We start from the raw sequence: 20,931 nt of genomic DNA on the forward strand, positions 1-20,931 counted from the left end.
TTAATGTTGATATTTACCTCAGAAGGCTGCAAATAGAAAAGAGGCATTCAATTTTTATTTAAATTGTATTTGATATGCCATTGATATTTTTTTATTATTATTATTTGAAACTCGATTTTGCATGTCACTATAAAGTTATATAAGCCTTGCTTGTTCAATATTCAATGCAAAACTTGTTTGGGTCCCTATTTAAAGGTTCATTTGTTCAACCTTGGCCCACGGCTTTGTTCAGTTTTACATTTTGGCCCACTCTGTATTTGAGTTTGACACCCCTGGTCTAGTCTCTTACGTGAATGAGCTAAATAATATTATTTGATATTTTACGGTAATGTGTTAATAATTTCACACATAAGTCGCTCCTGAGTATAAGTCGCGACTATGAAAAACAACTGCGACTTATTGTCCGGAAAATACGGTACATCGTTTGGCAGTCCTCTGGATCGATCTATATATTGTACGGATCGGTCGATGTCCGGTTGTAAAGTCATAAATCGATTCCTTGCAGATCTACTACGAAATATGGTCGCTCTAATCTTGCGAGATTTCTGTGATGGCGTAATACGAGTGTACTGACGAGAGAGCACCGAAAAGAGTTTACAAACAATGCACCACCGAATATTAAATCTAATCTGTGGCTAAAAAGAATGGTCAGTTGGATGAAAGTATGGCCATTTGTAACGTTTAGAAAGCAGCCATAAATTAGCGGCAACAAGACTAAAATGAGTGACAGCATCGAGACACTCAAGCCGACGATGAGGAAGCTAATGATGCTAATGCTAGCAGACATACCAACTGGCAAGACAAAGACACTGATTTGAAAGACTTTCAGCCACAACTCTGTGAGGTTATCAAAGCTACTACACTGTTTATTAGGGATGTATACCGCTGCATACACATTACAAATCAGCTTGGAATAATTACAAATAAGAAGCAACACCACAAAAGTTTGTAACACAACAATTCATCCTCTAAAGTCCCTCAAAGTCACGCACGCTAACAAGAGTTAGACAGTTTCAAGTGAACGCCACTTAAAGAGGAACTGCCCTTTTTTTTGGAATAATAATAATAATAATAATACCTGGGATTTATATAGCGCTTTTCTAAGTACCCAAAGTCGCTTTACATGTTAAAAACCCATCATTCATTCACACCTGGTGGTGGTAAGCTACTTTCGTAGCCACGGCTGCCCTGGGGTAGACTATTGCCTATTGTTCACAATCATTATGAAAGACATGAAGACGGGTGTATTTTTGTGATGCATTCGAACAAATCAAATGTTTGAGCTTCTGCACTGCAGCTGCTGTTTAGTTTGTGGTGGCACTTATTTGTATCTTGCACCTGTGATACTGTGGTGTTATAACACCTCTACTAGATGCACAGCTTGCTTGCATTCTTTCTCTCCAAAAGTGTTTTGTGAACATCTTCTTTTCTTTTAAGTTTATGGATTGCAATGCCCTGAATTTGATACTTTGACCAGTTGCTCATAACTAATGTAAGCACCGCCTGTTTTGTATGTGTCTATTTAGAAAATAAACACATTACATTGTTCTGACGTGATACATGTAATTTTCCATCCGCGTCGAATCAAATCGTAACATTTTAAAAGTATTAGTGAATCGTATCGTAACCCGTGTATCGAGATTCATATCGAATCGCCATTTTAGGTAGAGATGCACACCCCTAGCAATGATGCATACACTTTCTTTAAAAAGCTATAAAAAAATGTCCATACATTTAAAACTAGTCCGTGTTATTGGTAATTAGTGTATATTTTTTCATATAGTTTTGCTCTTATTTTTCATTTGTTGCTGCTTAATGTAGAATGTAACACAGGCCATATACCAGTGGCGGCTGCAGGTTTTTCATGTAGGGGAAGCTCATTAGATACATTTGATCCCATTCTTGGAGTGACAATGCGATTCAGAATCGATTCTCGCAATGTGTTATTTGGTATATTAACTGGGGCTGGGCAATATATCGAGTTTGTAAGATGTATCGATGTATTTTTTAACAAGATATGAATAAAGAAATTATCGTAATATCGATATAATTTATTTCGCGTTAAAATCACCAAACCGCTTATTTGTTGTTCCTTGATTCTCACCCACTCCCTCTCATGGGCTACTCAACCCCTCCCCTTCATCTTTCCAACACATGCTTGCACATAGACATCTTTTAAGTAGACACAGCATTGGCTGCTGTGACGCGAGAAATTTGGCCGCCATCTTGAAGTGGTGATGAGGAGCCGGCGAGCATCCTAAACTGACAGTTGACAGGTAGAAAACAAAAATGGTGTTCAGCGTTTTCCTGCTCAAATGAGCGGACTGTTGAAAATAGGAATCGGGGGATTACTTTTCACGAGTAAGATTTAACATTAACGTACTATTGTTGTATTTTGTGAAAAGAATATTACCACAGAGTTGAGAAGGAGCAAAGATCTTCAATAGTACTGAAATCGTAGCCGGTAGCAAACAAGAGTATAACCATTATAGAAATTAATTAGATTTAAAAATGTCATACCTGAATAACAAAGTTGAAATAAATGATGAAGATAAAGATTGTAAAAGCCAACAGGGGTAAAAGTTAGGACCACAGTCCAGATTGTGTGTGTGTGTGGGGGGGGGGGTTAATATATGTTAGCTAACAATCACTGTAAACATGATCATTTAAGGGAAGAAAGTAATACAAAATATCAATACAAAGTGTCAAGACAGAATAAACTCTCTGCTGCTGCAGCAACAGAGATACAGTCTATAGGTCCCTAGGATAGTATATAGATATCTAATGTACTCATACATTGTTTATGTAGGATAAACGCATGTATATATAACCTAATCATATTGTTTCTTCAATTTAAAAAAAGCTGACCGTTTTTTTCCCCCTTCTCTGGGATTATATTCCCAGTTTTGATCTCGGACATCTGGTCATTTATAGCATATAAGAATATTCTATTACTGTTAAGCAAACTATGATTAATAAAACACGCCAAAACATGTATCCTTTATCATAGCTACACGTATGACAAAAACCGCATGAAAATCAGTGGTATTCAGTGAGGTAAGATGAATTAAATGCGCTGACAGTTCATTGCTACTGCCAAATGAATTTCACTGAGTGGAGCGGATCACCACTCCAAGATGGCGGCCCCAGTAGGCAGTAGCAGTCGATGCTGCGTCTACTTATAAGATGTCTGTGTGCTTGCACGTATTAGAACATCCATGAATGGTTGGTTGTTTACTATGATGAGTCACGATGGTTGAGATTAAGGAAAAACATTAGGGACAGGCCAATCAGAGGCATGATAGTGCGGGTCATGGAACCAGGAAGGGAAATCACAACAGACATCCCAAATGAAAGAATAGAAATAGAAATAATATTTTTGTATTTTGTTTATGTTATGTAATTCTGTGCTACTTAAACAGTTTATTTTCTGTGCTGCTAATACCCATCTTGACTAACTGGGTTAATAAAAGTGCCACTGACTGTTTACACTACAGTTGTCAGTTGTCACTCACATCAATTTAAGTGAATCTCGCTCAAAAATGAATATCTTTACATGTATACTCTCACCGGAAAATATATCGGGATATATATCAAATATCGGGGACGGCGTGGCGCGGTTGGGAGAGTGGCCGTGCCAGGAACCTGAGGGTTCCTGGTTCAATCCCCAGCTTCTACCAACCTAGTCATGTCTGTTGTGTCCTTGAGCAAGGTACTTCACCCTTGCTCCTGATGGGTCGTGGTTAGGGTCTTACATGGCAGCTCCCGCCATCAGTGTGTGAATGGGTGAATGTGGAAATAGTGTCAAAGTGCTTTGAGTACTTTGAAGGTAGAAAAGCGCTATACAAGTATAACCCATTTACCAATATGAAGTTTAAGTAAAAATATATTGAGATATACTTTGTCGTCCATATCGCCCAGCCCTAATAGTAACTATATTAAAAACTTTTCAAAACAGGTTAAACAATGTACTTTTGCTTGCAGTAATCCTTAAAACTTTTTTTTTTTTTTTAAACAATCAGTTTAGATTCTGAAAAAAATGAGAATCGCGATTCGGATGTGAACAGATTTTTTTTTAAAGCCCCCTAATAGCCAGCCTTGGTTGTGACGTCACCAAACAGCAGTTACTTGGTACAGAACCAGAGTAGTGGAGCAAGCTCGCCCTGGCCGGCGAGACGCTTGGACTTGGAGCGATGGGAGCAAGTGTTGGCCATCATACTATTTCTAATGATGGCTCCTTAAGTAATTATTATTTTTTAAATTGCACTGTCGCTATTTAGAGATTGAATGGCATGTTTTTTTATTAGAATGTTTTGTGTGGTTAGACTGTCGGACATTTAACAAGCCTTTTATTTTGAGTAAAACTACTTATTCATTGACATTGTATTAAGAAAATTCACAATTTGAGCTATAGTTGAGCTGCAAACATTTGAGCAACTCTACAAGAACTTATGAGGCATACTTAGACTTAGACTTCCTTTTTATTGTCATTCAAATTTTGAACTTTACAGTACAGATAAGAACAAAATTTCGTTGCATTAGCTCATGGTACGTCAGGATTGATATTTTCCCTCAGTAAATGTAGAAAATATCATGACTCTGTCATGGACTGTTGGTTTATGATGTATGATACTGTTTGAATTGTAGTTTTAAATCAGCTGTAAAATTGTAGTGAAGTTACATGACTGTTGTGTTTGTTGTAATGGTGATGTACACAAATATCAGGTGTGGCGCCAGACAATCGTAAAAATTGTTTGGTCTTTTCTTTTGTGCAGGATTCAGAAAGAGCTGGCTGATATCACACTGGACCCTCCGCCAAACTGCAGGTGAGTTCACTGACCTTCATTATAAGTGCTAACACAAAGAGACATCATCTCATTGGGGGTGGACCACCAACACCACCTCTTACTTCTTTCTGGATTTCAATAGTGTTTTCTTACCTTCTTCAGTGTTTGCACTCGTGTTATATGCAAGAACGCACAGACAACAGCTGTGAAGTCACCACGCAACTAGTACAATCACACGCATGCGCGAGGCAGCTGTATGGTACGACACGTCACATTGTCGGGACTTCGCAGCCTCCCCTGCAGTATTTTTAGTACTTAAGTGTAGATCGAATTGAATCGTGTTATCATTGTTTTAGAACAGGGGTGTCCAAAGTGTGGCCCTTGGCACATTTTAAAACTAATATTACAAAAAAAACATATAAATAGGAATTAAAGAGCAAACCGCTGTAATGTAATTAGAAAATGTTGCAATGTTGGCAACACAAAGCTGCCATGAAGACAGTTATATACTATAAAACTGCCATGGCTCAAAAAATAATAAGCTTATAATCGACAGATTGATCTGAATTTGATCTAAAGACATTGAAAGTAAAAAAATATATAGATATGACTTATTTTTAACACTTAAGTGGGGGCCTTCAGGATCCTTGGTACAGTGAGTCTTAGTTTTTTTTTAAATGTCATCGTTCAAAAAAATTTAATGAATCATAAGCAATGTTATGAATTATTTACCTATTTAAGGCTCCAATTAATTCACATTAAATATTCAATTTTGTAAAAATGTTTTGAGGAAAATATTGCATATTTTGTGTGTTTGCCATTAAAAACAGGGTTTTCTTTGGGTGGGTGAATAAAAAACTTTATGGCACCGAAAGGATCTGAAGTTGTTAAAAGTAAAACATTTATATTCGTACCGTATTTTCCGCACCATAAGCCGCCCCGTGTTATTAGCCGCACCTACGCTACGCTAAAGGGAATGTCAAAAAAACAGTCAGATAGGTCAGTCAAACTTTAATAATATATCACAAACCAGCGTTCTAACAACTCTGTTCACTCCCAAAATGTAATGTGCTATCACAAAAATAGTAACACTCAAAATAGTGCAGAGCAATAGCAACATCAATAACTCAACGTTGCTCATACGTTAGTGTCACACAACACACAAAATAAACATTTAAAGCTCACTTTCTGAAGTTATTACTCATCCACAAATCCCTCGAATTATTCTTCTTCGGTGTGCTTCACTTGTTTTTTGACACCATCTATGATGTGGACGCGCATGCAGTCATACATCAACAGGGACGGAGCTGCATGAAAAAAGTCACCTGGTCTCTTCGCTCATTTTCCTTCATCCATCCATCCCTTCGAGTTAGCTTTTATGATGACGCCGGCTGGGAAGTTCTCTTTTGGCAAGGTCTTCCTTTTGAATATCACCGTGGGTGGAAGTTTCTGGCCATTAGCATGGCAAGCTAGAACCACAGTAGGACGACTTCTCATTCCCTGTGGTGCGAATATTCACCGTACGTGTTCCCGTTGTATCCACAGTGCGGTTCACATGAATATCAAAAGTCAGTGGAACCTTGTACGCGTGTCTCTTAGTAGGAGACATTTTGTGGTCTTTACAGAAACACACAAATGAAATGAAACGTAATATCCGCGCGCTTCTTCTTCTACGGGGGCGGGTGCTCACCTTGGCGGTTGCTTACAGTAGAAGAAGAAGCGCTTCCTCTTCTATGGGGAAAAAAGATGGCGGCTGTTTACCGTAGTTGCGAGACCTAAACTTTATGAAAATAAATATTAATATTAATCCATATATAAGGCGCACCGGGTTATTAGCCGCACTGTCAGCTTTTGAGAAAAATTGTGGTTTTTAGGTGCGGCTTATGGTGCGGAAAATACGGTATATGACTTATTTTTAACACTTAAAGGACTCTGGGACCCAAAAGGGTCTTAGTTATTAAACATTCACCAAACTTGAGGGGAGCTTGAATGGTTTTGAAAACTAAAAATATCGAAATGGGCACCACATTCTCTCATTTTTCAGTGTCTGACCCTCAGTGGAAAAAGTTTGGACACATCTGATTTAGAACCTTATGAATCGTAATTTAATTATTTTTGGAAATTAGCCTCGATACCAAGCCCTAGTCATTCAATATTGGTTCTAATAATCCTGTGTATTATTTTGTCCATTGTCATGCAGCCCTCCTGAAGGCTCTCATTGACTTTGATTGGACTGTTACTGCATGCTAAAACTTTATTTGGCTATATGATGGCATATGTTGCAGGCGTGCTCAATGATGACATTTTAAAAAGCACAGAGACGGAGTAATCGTACTAAAAACCGATTCGTTATAAAAACCGACATGTTTTTGCTAGGGATGTCCCGATACAACTTTTTCACTTCCGATACGATACCGATATTGTAGCCTTGAGTATCGGCCGATACCGATATCAATACGATACGATATAGGCACGAATCATACATATATTTATTCCTTATTTTGTTGTGTGGAATGTTAGAAAAGGCTTGATAAAGTGATGTTACTGTTGTTGTAGTGTTAAAACAGAAAACAATAGTCAGCAAGAGTAGGTATAGGAAAAACTGACCCATTTATTATTAACCAATTGGTTACATAAATTTTAACCTTCAACATAAGAGTATTACCTCAACAAATCCAATAAAAACTAAATGTTATATTCAAAGTGCAAAATAACCACATAATCAACATAATTATACAATTGAATAGAATAAATTAAAAATAAATTAGAAGACCCTGAAAAATAACCTAAATAAATCCAATAAAAAAAATAAAAAAAAAACGTTTTAAAGTGCAAACAATTCAAGTTCACTTCAGCTAATTTTTTACTGTCAGCATATGTTGGAAACAACTGTGGGCAGGGACAAAAACAACACAATATTGTCCACTGTCCAACTGCTCTAAGTTAAGAGTTCACAGCTCCAGTTTCACTGACTGACTGTGCCCAAAACAATGTAGTACTTACTCTTAGTCTTCACTGAAGAATAGTGTAAACACAATAAACATATCACTCTAATAACAAGAGCATAAAACAAATAATAATCAGTCAGTGCTGACTACCCTTACTAATCCTCCTCCTCCTCCGCTATCTGCAGTCCGAGCATAATGTGGAGATTTTTTTTAAGAAGATTAGTATTTCGGCATGCTGTGCGGCAATACACTTTTTAACCTCTTTGTGCATCTGGGGTATAGTTTTGTCTACAATGTAGTGGCGGCTAGGAATAATGTAGCGAGGTTCGAGGTGCTCCATTAAGCGTTTAAACCCGACATTACTCACCACCGACAGGGGCTGGTCATCAAGCACAATAAACTGGGCTATCTTTTCTGTTATGGCCATTGCCTTTTTGCTGTCCCGTAGTAGTTTGTCACGTCTTGAAAAGCTTTCGGCCAGCGTGGGTTGCTGAAGCAAGCCAGAGGTTTGTTGCTTCGCCTTGCTGCTCTCGCGAAAATCCTCATGTTCTTTTTTGTGGTGTTTTTTCAAATGTGCGATGAGGTTGCTTGTATTGAACCTTCCCGGTTCTGTCCCTCCACGGGACACTTGCGCCTAACAAATGTTGCATTTAGCGGCAACGTCTTTGTCCGAGTTTACGTTAAAATACTTCCACACAGCCGACATCATGCTGCAAGCACACGCGTTGTCGTTGTTGTGATCACGTGGGCTGTGCATGCTGGATCAGAGACGCTCTTCTTCCGCGGCCGGCACCAACGTTAATTAAGGGGCATTGCCGCTACCTACTGTGTTGGAGTGTGATCAAACCAGAGTCACCTATTATAGAAGTGCTGCAGCGGAAAATGGACAGCTTATATCGGAGCGCTTATATCTGAGTTTTTAGATTCAGTCCGATAAAATCCGATCCTCTTTTGGCTAATATCGGACTGATTTCCGATATCAATATCGGATCAGGACATCCCTAGTTTTTGCATGGTTAGCACTGGACACTATTATGCAAAAACAACTTTTCTTACATATTTGTACCTGCCGGCTGTTGTCTATTTGGGGTCTACATAAGTTCTGAAAATTTGAAGCCAAACCGTGGAGTCTTTGCAGAGATATTTATAAAATAATCTTGCCTTTCGTCATACTTCCGCTAAACGAGCTGTTTGGAATTGGCACTGATTGTGACGTTTTTTTATTAGTGACGTCAGCGGATTATCCGTTTATGGTAGAGATTCTGCGCCCGCCCGCCATTGTAGTCCGATGTAGTCAAAAAGCTCATTCGTTTTCTCTATGCTCTTGTTGTGGGGCAGACTGGCTCGTACATGCACATGCAACCTCCACGGTTGCCATTTGTAATACAAAGTAGCGTGTAGTTCTAACTTATGTCTGTCAGTAGAACTGTTATGGTAGAGCTAAAAATTAAAACAAAAATGATAGGCAGAAGACGCTGTTGAAGTGGAGGCACGTAAATAAAACCCACAAAATGACACATTTTGAGGAGACTGAGAAAGCGGCTTGAAAACAATCTGTAAAACAAACTGTGCAACATTTTGACCAAAGAAGCACCATTGCATGTTATGTAGACCAGTGGTCCCCAACCACCGGGCCGCGGCCTGGTACCGGTCCGTGGACCGATTGGTACCGGACCGCACAAGAATTTTAAAAAAAATTAAAAAAATAAAAAATGTTTGTTTTTTTGTTTTTTTTAAATGAAATCAACATAAAAAACACAATATATACATTATATATCAATATAGATCAATACAGTCTGCAGGGATACAGTCCGTAAGCACACATGATTGTATTTATTTATGTAAACAAAAAAAAAAAGTTTGTTTTTTAAATACACCAGTCCGTGGGACAAACTTTCAAGCGTTGACCGGTCCGCAGCTACAAAAAGGTTGGGGACCACTGATGTAGACCACAAGGAAGTGTTTTAAATGTAGAACAAAATCATATGACCTCTTTAACATCCAGCTAGCTTTTTGATTTAGTGATTCTAAAATGTCAGCCAAGTTACAGAGAACATTAAAAAATAATATAGTGTTAATGAAGGAAGGGATAATGTGGATTAGGTATGGCTACTTAAATGACTAACAACGGTGGATGTTGAATTTGTCTTTTTCATTAGTTTTCTCCCACCAGCTTTCACCCATGCTTATTTATTACATCAATGATGCGGTGCAGAGTGTTTAATTGTGCGGGTCTCTGCTAAACGGTGTCATCAATGTAGATTATTGCAATACAATTCAAAACCTCTATCGTCGGCTGAATTATGTTGTTTTTATTGCCCATGTTTCGATAAAATATCAGCATGGCTACGGAATCAGGATGAATATAATATAATATATCTTTATTGTCATTGTACAGTGTACAACGAAATTGTAAGCAAAACTAATTTAGTGCAAATTCATAACACATAAAAACATAAGAACATAGATAAATACATAAAAATACCAAGCACACAGCTCACATGCACAGTCATTATTGTCGTCTTGTGTTCAGCGACACTATTGCTCTCGGGTAAAAAGTGTTCTTAAGTCTGTTTGTCCGGCATTTTATTGTCCTGTATCTCCTGCCCGAGGGCAGCAGTTCAAAAAGTTTATGTCCAGGGTGAGATGGGTCCCTTATGATGTTTTGGGCCTTTTTGAGGCACCTGGCACTGTACAGTTCATCTAGGGAGGGGAGAGAGCAGCCAGTGATCTTCATGGCAGTTTTTATGACCCTCTGAAGTGCATTTCTCTCTGCCGCTGTGCAGCTGGCATACCATACACACGTCCAGTATATCAGCACACTCTTTATTGAGCAGCGATAGAAGGACACAAGTCGTTTTTGTGACAGGTTGTTCTTTTTGAGGAGTCTCAGAAAGTAAAGTCTCTGCTGTGCCTTTTTGATGGTCCTTGAGGTGTTCATACTCCATGACAGGTCTTCCTCGATTTGGATCCCCAGGAACCTGAAGTTAGAGACCCTTTCCACATAGTCCCCATTGATGTACAGTGGTTGGATGTTTATTGTTTTTTTCCTCCGGAAATCCATGATCAGCTCCTGTACAGTCTTGTACAACTTACTGTGTTATTGATATTTCTTGAAGGGGCTTGCCGTTCAAAAGCAAACCATATGTGCCAGGATGTGGTTTCTGCATGTGAAGTGAAAGTGCTACGTTGCTGCCGCCTCTCAGCTTTCTCTCATTCACGTGGGTTGTCCCTGCAGCGCCGGCCCTAAAGGAGACAACATCTATGAGTGGAGGTCCACCATCTTGGGACCGCCGGGCTCCGTGTACGAGGGAGGCGTCTTCTTCCTGGACATCGCCTTCACGCCCGACTACCCCTTTAAACCCCCCAAGGTACGTCACGGTCATGCTTTGTATTTTGTGGCTTCTTGCCATTACATTCTGATTAGGTCTGCCATAACTGTGTGTAAATTATTAGTCATGTGTCTGTATCACGTGGAGGATTCATTCATTTCTTTGTTTTCCTTCTCAGTGACTCGGTTTTACAGTTTCAGTTAATGAAAATGAAATGACTCCATTGTTTGGTGTGTTTTTTAATGTTGCTGCAGTAATACTAATGACTTGTTAGGCTGCATGATAGAATAGAGCTTCTCATAATGTTGGGACATATTAGCCTTTAGATGCCTCTTTCTGTGCTGCTTGCTAGAGACGTCTTAAACAGGGCCGATATTTGCCTTCTTCAGCTGATGAGCTGCTGCGCCCAGCGTCTTTACCACATCTGTGTGCCAGTCTTTACCTGCTAGAGATTGTACTCATGTGAAAGATTCCCTCAAAATGCACGCTCACATTTGCATATTCAGTGTTTCCCATAAACTGCCAAGATACCTGTGGCGGTGGGGGCACGGCTATGGGCGTGGTCACCATGACATGATCGAGTAATTTGCATAATTTACTACAATGATATGATTTTCTCTAAAAAGGCTCAAAAAATGTATACTTACTAATTAATAACAGTTTTGTTTTAAACGTCCATCCATCCATCCATTTTACAATATAATTACAACACTTTATGTACATATTTATATACAGATTTGAACAATAAGTTATTTACTGAAATATATTTATTAATTGTGGTTCTTACAAAAAATATATCTTATAAAAATATAAAAGCTAAAATGTCTCTTAAAGCTCTGCCCCTTTAATTAGTGCATACTAAATAATTTAACTTTAGCCTACAACAACCATATTATTTACCAGCAACATAAAGTGAAACAGAGGCAGAGGTGTCCTGCCACAGTCAGTAACAAATAAACAGAAAACAGTAGTGGTGGTAGATAGACACAAAGCTTCATCAAACATCTGATCCACTGAACAAAGAGCTCCAAAAATCTTGATCCTACACTTCTCTTTTGTAAAGTAAATTTGAACAGCCGATATGGGCATCTACATCAACTATATGATTTGCCTGAGAAGCTTGACCGTGCACAAAAAAATAAATAAATAAAAAATTGTTTTTTTTGTTGCGGCCTTAATTCTTTCGTGGCGGGCCGTCACAAATAAATGAATGTGTGGGAAACGCTGATATTCCTTGTTGCACACATGCAGGAGTTGCATGAATTCCAGCTCCAATTTGAGAGCGAGCTGCAACGAGCGGGTGGTCCATCCACAGTGGGAAGCCATTTCATAAATATTATTGGTAAAAAATAAACTAAGTTTCTTCCAAGTAACATTATTACTGGAAGACTAGAGAAAATGGTTTGGTGAAGCATGCTACACACACCGAGCAGGACAACACAAGAAGCGAACCGCTAAATCTTCAATGTAAAGTAGGGGTGATCGATCCAGATGTTGACACTATTGATACCTAGTGTAGTATTCGTATATAATTGACAAAGTGAGTAAATCTTTATTTATTTTTTAAACAAATTTTTTGGTGTTTGTTATTGCTTACAAACTCACGGAGTACGCTTTGAGGACAAAACCTAAATGATTTAAATGGTAGCCAATTTGTTTTTTGTTCACTAACCACTGTATTTTATTAAAATGTAACATTCAACACCACAAATGTAGTACATCACCCGATTTAAAACAATGCTGAAAATTATACATTTAATAAGATTACCTTTCACCACACCTAGTGTGTGTGTGACAATCATTGGTACTTTAACTTTAACTTTATTATAAATGTGTTACTGTTTTTGCTTTAGTTACTTGCTATAAACATTTTCAGGTACTGTATTTTTCGGAGTATAAGTCGCTTCGGAGTATAAGTCGCACCGGCCGAAAATGCATAGTAAAGAAGGAAAAAAACATAAGTCGCACTGGAGTATAAGTCGCATTTTTTGGGGAAATTTATTGGATAAAACCCAACACCAATAATAGACATTTGAAAGGCAATTTAAAATAAATAAAGAATAGTGAACAACAGGCTGAATAAGTGTACGTTATATGAGGCATAAATAACCAACTGAGAACGTGCCTGGTATGTTAACGTAACATATTATGGTAAGAGTCATTCAAATAACTATAACATATAGAACATGCTATACGTTTACCAAACAATCTGTCACTCCTAATCGCTAAATCCCATGAAATCTTATACGTCTAGTCTCTTACGTGAATGAGCGAAATAATATTATTTGATATTTTACGGTAATGTGTTAATAATTTCACACATAAGTTGCTCCTGAGTATAAGTCGCACCCCCGGCCAAACTATGAAAAAAACTGCGACTTATAGTCCGAAAAATACGGTATATTCTTTTATTAGGGGCCTAAATCGGGACATCCCTACTCGTAGTGCATTTGTTTGTTTGAATGATTCAACATTTTAATATCTTATGCCTTTAATATCATAGTGTATATTTATATTAAAGGTGACCCATTAGGCCAAATGAATTTTTCTCACCTATTGGTACCTGTTATACGGTATTTGCGGTCTGCATAAAGCAAACCATTGATTGCGGAAATATTTATAAAACAATCTTGCCTTCCTTTATACTTTCTCCGAACAAGCCGTTTCCAATTGTTGGCGTCAGCAGATGTCTCCATAAATGGTAGAAATGTACCCAAAGAGGTTTTTTTTCTTTTCTCTTTGTCCTCTTGTTGCAGGGCAGACTGGCTCGTACATGCACATGCATCCTCCTTTGCCATTTCTAATACAAAGTAGTGTAAAGTTCTTACCTGTCAGTCAGTAGTCTCCATATGGAAGTGCTAAAAATTACAACATGGCTGATCGGGATAAGACTCAGTCGAAGTGGAGCCACGTAAATAAAACCGCCCACAAAACGGTCAAGAAATGGCTTGAATATGGTCTGTAAAACATAATCTATGCAACATTTTGACCAAAGAACCACCATTACATGTTATGTAGACCAGTGGTCCCTAACCACCGGTCCGGGGACCGGTACCGGTCCGTGACGCATTTGCTACCGGGCCGCAGGGAAACATTAAATAATTTATAAACGACTGCATTTTCTCCGACTTAACTTTCGCCTGTCCCACTAGACCAGGGGTCAGCAACCCGCAGCTCCTTGACCACTCTGATGCAGCTCAGCTACATACATGCCGACCCCCCCGATTTTCCCAGGAGACTTATGGATCTCAGTGTCTCTCATAGATTACTCCCAGGGAAAAAATAATCCTATTTACACTCTAATTACTAAATAAAGGGCGTGCCCTAATTGCACTGCAGTAATTGTCCTCTATAGCATTTACATACAGCGTGCCAGTCCAGCCACATGTTGCATGTTGTTATTACTTGCACACACAGGAGACAGCAAAGCATACTTACTCATCAGCCACACAGCTTACACTGACGGTAGCCATATCAAACAAATTTAACATTGTTACGTTACAAATATGCGCCACACTGTGAACCCACACCAAAAAAGAATGAAAAACACATTTCTGGAGAACATCCCACCGTAACACAACATAAACACAACACAACCATTACCCAGAATCCCATGCAGCCCTAACTCTTCCGGTCTACATTATACACCCCCGCTACCACCAAATCCCCCCCACACATCAACCCCCCCCCCCCCCTCTCCTTGCGTTGGTTGAGCGGAAGAGTTAGGGCTGCATGGGATTCTGGGTATTGGTACCGTCAGTGTAAGATGTGTGGCTGCTGAGGTAGTACGCCTTGCTGTCACTTACGTGAGCAAGCTGAAATTGCATTCTACGTGTGGTCGAGCAGGTACACTGTTAGGGCAGACTGTAGAGGGCGCCAAATGCAGTGTCATCACGCTCTGATATTCGGGAGTCTCCCGGGAAAAATGAGAGGGTTGGCAAGTATGACGCTATCAAGCGCCATTCATTCAAAACTCGCGGGCTGCACTAACATCAAATTTCCACATTAAAGTGCGTGCCGGTGCGTGTGTCGGAGACCCCTGGTTAACATAGCACAAAGCATTTAAGCTTTGTATGCGGTGTTTTTCATTTTAAATTTTAAAATTTTTTTTGTGGCTCCCATTACTTTCTTTAATTTGTGAAACTTGCCAAAATGGCTCTTTGAGTGGTAAAGGTTGCCGACCCCTGCACTAGACACACCAATAAGCTTCTTTACAGATGTACAATAAAACTGATACGAAGTTGTCATTTCTTATATTTGTCATAACTTTGTGACACGATACAATGCACATCAATGAACATTTATAATATAAATATAAATATGAAATTGCCATTTCCATCTGCATTTCATTGAAAATAAACAAGCCCAGGGCTCCCACCAATTCAGCGTTATAGTGAGTTGTATTTTTCATGCCCTTATTTTTGCAGTATTTATCTGACACCAGTGGAAAGCCAGTCCCTGAAAAAAATGCCTACATTAAACCGGTCCGTGGTGCAAAAAAGGTTGGGGCCCACTGATGTAGACCACAAGGAAGTGTTTTAATATAACTCTTTTTAAATTGAAAAGTCCAAAAGTTTTTGTAAAAAACAAACGTTTTACAAAATTAATTGAGCCTTTTGTGTTCCATGACACACTTTTTAATCCAAGGATAGTAAGTCATTGTTTGTGAAAGTGAAAGCTCAACTATTTTGGTAGACTCCATTTCCTGGAGCCAAAGCAGTTCTTTCTTTGGCCGCCAGGGGGCGTCCGTGTGTTTCTACAGCACACTGCACTCTGTTAAAACCCCAGCATGAATTAAACACCTATTTGTATTTTACTGGTGTGCGTCTGCATTAATATTGTTAGTGCTCAGTGCAACTCCATGTCATTGACCGCGACAAATCAAGCCAGAAATCTTGGTGTAATTATTGACTCAGACCTGAACTTCAACGAGCATCCGAAGTCCATCACCAAATTGGCCTATAACCACCTAAACAATAGTGGTAGAATTAAGGGGTTTCTCACTAAACCTGGAAACACTTATTTATGCATTAATTTGAGTAGGTTGGATTGTTGCAATGGCATCTTTACAGGCCTCAACAAAAAATCACTCAAGCAGCTGCAGCAGAATGTTGATTCCTTACAAACTCTAGGAAACTGGACCATATCACACAGGTTTAAAGATCACGACACCGGCTTCCTGTGAGTCAAAGGATAGATCTAAATTGTACTGCTGGTCCATGAAGCACTGAATGGTCTCTGGCCAAAATACATGCTTGATTTACCAGTCTCCTATTAAGCATCCAGACCCCTCAGGTGATCAGGAACTGGTTTGTGGCGTTTCCCAAGAACAAAAACCAAACGAGGTGAGGCAGCATTCAGTAATGCTCCTCACCAGGGGAACAGACTTCCTGCTGATCTGAGGTCTGTTAAAACTGTCAACTCCTTTAAATCAGGGATAACAACTATTGTTTACTGCAGCGTACTCTTGAATGAAATACCTACCTGCTGTATTGTATTGCTCTCACTTTTAACCACACCTTTCTTTTCCGGTTTTACTTTTATGTGCTTACTATTCTTGATTGTATATTTCCATTTTTATTTTACCTTTCTCTGCCCTTCATTGCACTGCAACTCTTGTTACCCTTTTTTATGTTATTGTTGTTTTTATGTTTTTTCACTTTGTAATCGACTGTCTTTGTGTCTTGCAGCCTTTAAGCTTTATGTAAAGCACTTTGATTTATTTGCCTTATGTGGAAATGTGCTTTGCAAATAACTTGCTTTAAGGGCTGGGCAATATGGCTGAAAACTGTCACGATATACGTTTTTTATATTGGTCTATCGATAATTATTGATATTTTTTATGACATACGGAAGATTAGGATGAGGAGAAAACAATATTAAATGTAAACATTTTTGTTTAAAATGTAACCTTCCTCTGATTATAATCCCCTCAGCTATCAAGGCAGAAAGGAAATGTCAACACAAGAATGGAAACCACTCAATGTAAACACAATTCTAAAATCAATATAAACACTTAACAATAACCTCGTAAAATGAGGGTGCAAAAATAAGGAATATGTAAGAAAGTAGCAAAATATAGTGCAAAGTGGGAAAATGTAAACATAGAAAAACCTGAAAACTATTTGTTGCAGTTTAGTGCCAGGAAGTTATGGCTGTGCAACATTTAATTTGGTCTGTTATTCTTATTTAATTACGGAAATTAATTTGTTATGCAGTTATTATTTAAATATTATTGGATCAAATCATTACACATTTGTTATATTTAGTTATTTATTTTAATTCGACAGTCCTGCACTGTACTTCCTACCTGTTGTTTCCGTACATCTGAATAGGGAACAGATGAGAGTTGAAAAAAAAGTGTGGCGAAGAACTACGGTCAGTTTTTAAAAGTGCCATACTGTTGTGGTGACTTTTCCTGTTTCTAATTTCTTGGCTCTGTGCCGCTCTCGTATTTACTTTCTCTTCTCACTCCGTGCAGAGAATCAACAGCGAGGCAACAAGATGTCATAATCATAGTTGATAGTGTTAGGTGATTGGCTGTTTAGCGTGTCCCTCCCGTTCCTCACTGATCACTTCCTGTTTTGCAAGCTTACCAGAACAAATTCCTTTGTTCATGCAACCAACTTTGCTTTGTTGTTTCCGCGTAGTGTTGTCCTGATACCGATATATTGGTACCGGTACCAAAATGTATTTCGATACTTCTAAATAAAGGAGACCACAAAAATTGCATTATTGGCTTTATTTTAACATAAAATTTTACGGTACATTAAACACATGTTTCTTATTGCAAGTTTGTCCTTAAATAAAATAGTGAACATACAAGACAACTTGTCTTTTAGTAGTAAGTAAACAAACAAAGGCTCCTAATTAAGCTGCTGACATAAGCAGTAACATATTGTGTCATTTCTTATTCATTTTCATTTATCATTCTATCATTTTGTCAACATTATGAAGGACAAGTGGTAGAAAATGAATTATTAATCTACTTGTTCATTTACTGTTAATATCTGCTTGCTTTCTCTTTGAACATGTTCTATCTACACTTCTGTTAAAATGTAATAATCACTTATTCTTCTGTTTGATACTTTACATTAGTTTTGGATGATACCAGAAGTTTGGGTATCAATCCGATACCAAGTAGTTACAGGATCATACATTGGTCATATTCAAAGTCCTCATGTGTCCAGGGACACATTTACTGACTTTATAAACATAATATACATTTTTAAAAAACGAAAGAAGATTTGTTGATGCTAAAAAATATTGATGTAATCATAGTAGTATCGATTAGATATGCTCCTGTACTTTGCATCATTAAAGTGGATGTCAGGTGTAGATCCACCAATGGCGTTTGACGCTAGTGAGCTACGGTGTGTAGTGAAGCATGTTTAGCTATTCCTCGTCCTGCAGGGATGATACTTGTAAGAAACATACTTTATTTGACGCCATGGAGGCGAGAATTAGACTTAGACTTCCTTTTTATTGTCATTCAAATTTGAAATTTACAGTACAGATAAGAACAAAATTTCGATGCATTAACTCATGGTAGTGCAGGATAAAAGAGCAGATATAAATAGATTACTGTACAGATAAATATATTGCACTTTTGCATATGCATCCATGTTTATGGATGTATGTTATATTGTCTTCATATTCCAGCGAGTTAATCCATTTTGGGGGGGAATTATTATGATGCGTTCAAGAGTCTTACGGCCTGAGGTAAGAAGCTGTTACAGAACCTGGAGGTTCTGCTATGGAGGCTGCAGAACCTTTTTCTAGAGTCCAGCAGTGAAAACAGTCCTTGGTGGGGGAGGAAAGGAGTCTCTGCAGATTTTCTGAGCCCTGGTCAGGCAGCTGCTTTTTGCGATCTCCTGGATAGGAGGAAGAGGAGTCCTGATGATCTTTTCCACCGTCCTCACCTCTCTCTGCAGAGACTTCCAGTCTGAGGCACTGCAGGCTCCAGTCCAGACATAGTGCTTAGTGATTAGTGATTTAGAAGTAGCTAAAACATTGCTAAAAGTAGCTAAAACACATTAGCTACTAGCTAGCTAGCCATGTCTTAAAGCACCTCTTCCTGGGGGCGTTTCAGTGTTATAACTTCACCTTTATCTTTAGTTTTTAAGCCAAAATGCGTCCGTTCTCCCTTGTCTGTCTACACACTGTGTCTGTAAGTACTCCATGATTGTGCGCTGCCGAACATGCTCCTCTGCTCGTAAACCAGCAATGACACTGCAGGGGTGGGGGACCGGTACTTTTTTAGAGGCGGTATTGTACTGAATACGATTCATTAGTATTGCGATACTATACAAATACCGGTATACCGTACAACCCTATTTCCGGGTTTCTTCCACCCAAAAATATACTGTATATATCGATTGTGTCTATCGCGATTAGAGATGTCTGATAATATCGGGCTGTCGATATTATCGGCCGATAAATGCTTTAAAATGTAATATCGGAAATTATCGGTATCTGTTCGGAAATTATCGGTATCTGTTTGAAAAAGTAAAATGTATGACTTTTTAAAACGCCGCTGTACGTAGTGGTACACGGACGTAGGGAGAAGTACAGAGCGCCAATAAACCTTAAAGGCACTGCCTTTGCGTGCCGGTTCAGTCACGTAATACCTACGGCTTTTCACACACACACACACACACAAGTGAATGCAAAGCGTACTTGGTCAACAGCCATACAGGTCACACTGAGGGTGGCGTATAAACAACTTTAACACTGTTACAAATATGCGCCACACTGTGAACCCACACCAAACAAGAATGACAAACACATTTCGGGAGAACATCCGCACCGTAACACAACATAAACACAACAAAACAAATACCCAGAACCCCTTGCAGCACTAACTCTTCCGGGACGCTACAATATACACCCCCCGCTACCCCCTAAAACCTCAGCCCACCTCAACCTCCTTATGCTCTCTCAGGGAGAGCATGTCCCAAATTCTAAGCTGCTGTTTTGAGGCATGTTAAAAAAAAATAATGCACTTTGTGACTTCAATAATAAATATGGCAGTGCCATGTTGGCATTTTTTTCCATAAGTTGAGTTGATTTATTTTGGAAAACCTTGTTACATTGTTTAATGCATCCAGCGGGGCATCACAACAAAATTAGGCGTGTTAATTCCACAACTGTATATATCGGTATCGGTTGATATCGGAATCTGTAATTAAGAGTTGGACAATATCGGATATCGGCAAAAAAGCCATTATCGGACATCTCTAATGGCGATAAATATTGATATCATTTTATCGGCCCAGCCCTCCTTGCCTTGCCTAGTGTTTACGACCGTGACGTCCATTGGAGTGTAAAGTGAGGTTTGCTAACGTGAGCGTCGTCCGCAGGTGACGTTCCGCACGAGGATCTATCACTGCAACATCAACAGCCAGGGCGTGATCTGCCTGGACATCCTGAAGGACAACTGGAGCCCCGCCCTCACCATCTCCAAGGTGCTGCTGTCCATCTGCTCCCTGCTCACAGACTGCAACCCAGGTCAGACACACACACACACACACACACACTTCCTGTCCAGTCAAATGGTCGTTTGACCTTTCAGCCCGTCTCGCCCCCTGCAGCCGACCCTCTGGTTGGAAGCATCGCCACCCAGTACACGACCAACAGAGCCGAACATGACCGAACAGCCAAACAGTGGACAAAGCGGTACGCCACATAAACCAGCAGGGGGCGACGGCAGCGAGAGGAGGAGGCGGGGTGTGAGTTCCTGGTGGTTTGTGTGAGGGCTTTTGTTTGTATCTCAGATTTTTAGTACTTTATTGTCTGGTATATTTTTTGCTTCCTGATTAAGTTATCTGCGCAAATATGGAAATAAAAACACGAAGGAAAGGA

General features: G+C 39.1%; 1 protein-coding gene across 1 annotated transcript in view; it reads left to right on the forward strand.

The window, feature by feature from the left end:
* LOC133659866 (ubiquitin-conjugating enzyme E2 E1) overlaps positions 1-20,931 on the forward strand; it is a 34,786-nt gene extending 13,855 nt beyond the window's left edge. Inside the window, exons 3-6 of the mRNA XM_062062681.1 lie at positions 4,776-4,826; positions 10,974-11,106; positions 20,430-20,577; positions 20,661-20,931. Coding sequence (XP_061918665.1) covers positions 4,776-4,826; positions 10,974-11,106; positions 20,430-20,577; positions 20,661-20,758 — 430 coding nt within the window. The 3' untranslated portion in view covers positions 20,759-20,931. The remainder of the gene's footprint in view (positions 1-4,775; positions 4,827-10,973; positions 11,107-20,429; positions 20,578-20,660) is intronic.

The sequence above is a fragment of the Entelurus aequoreus genome, linkage group LG11, assembly GCF_033978785.1.
Source record: "Entelurus aequoreus isolate RoL-2023_Sb linkage group LG11, RoL_Eaeq_v1.1, whole genome shotgun sequence".
NCBI classification, from domain to species: domain Eukaryota; kingdom Metazoa; phylum Chordata; class Actinopteri; order Syngnathiformes; family Syngnathidae; genus Entelurus; species Entelurus aequoreus.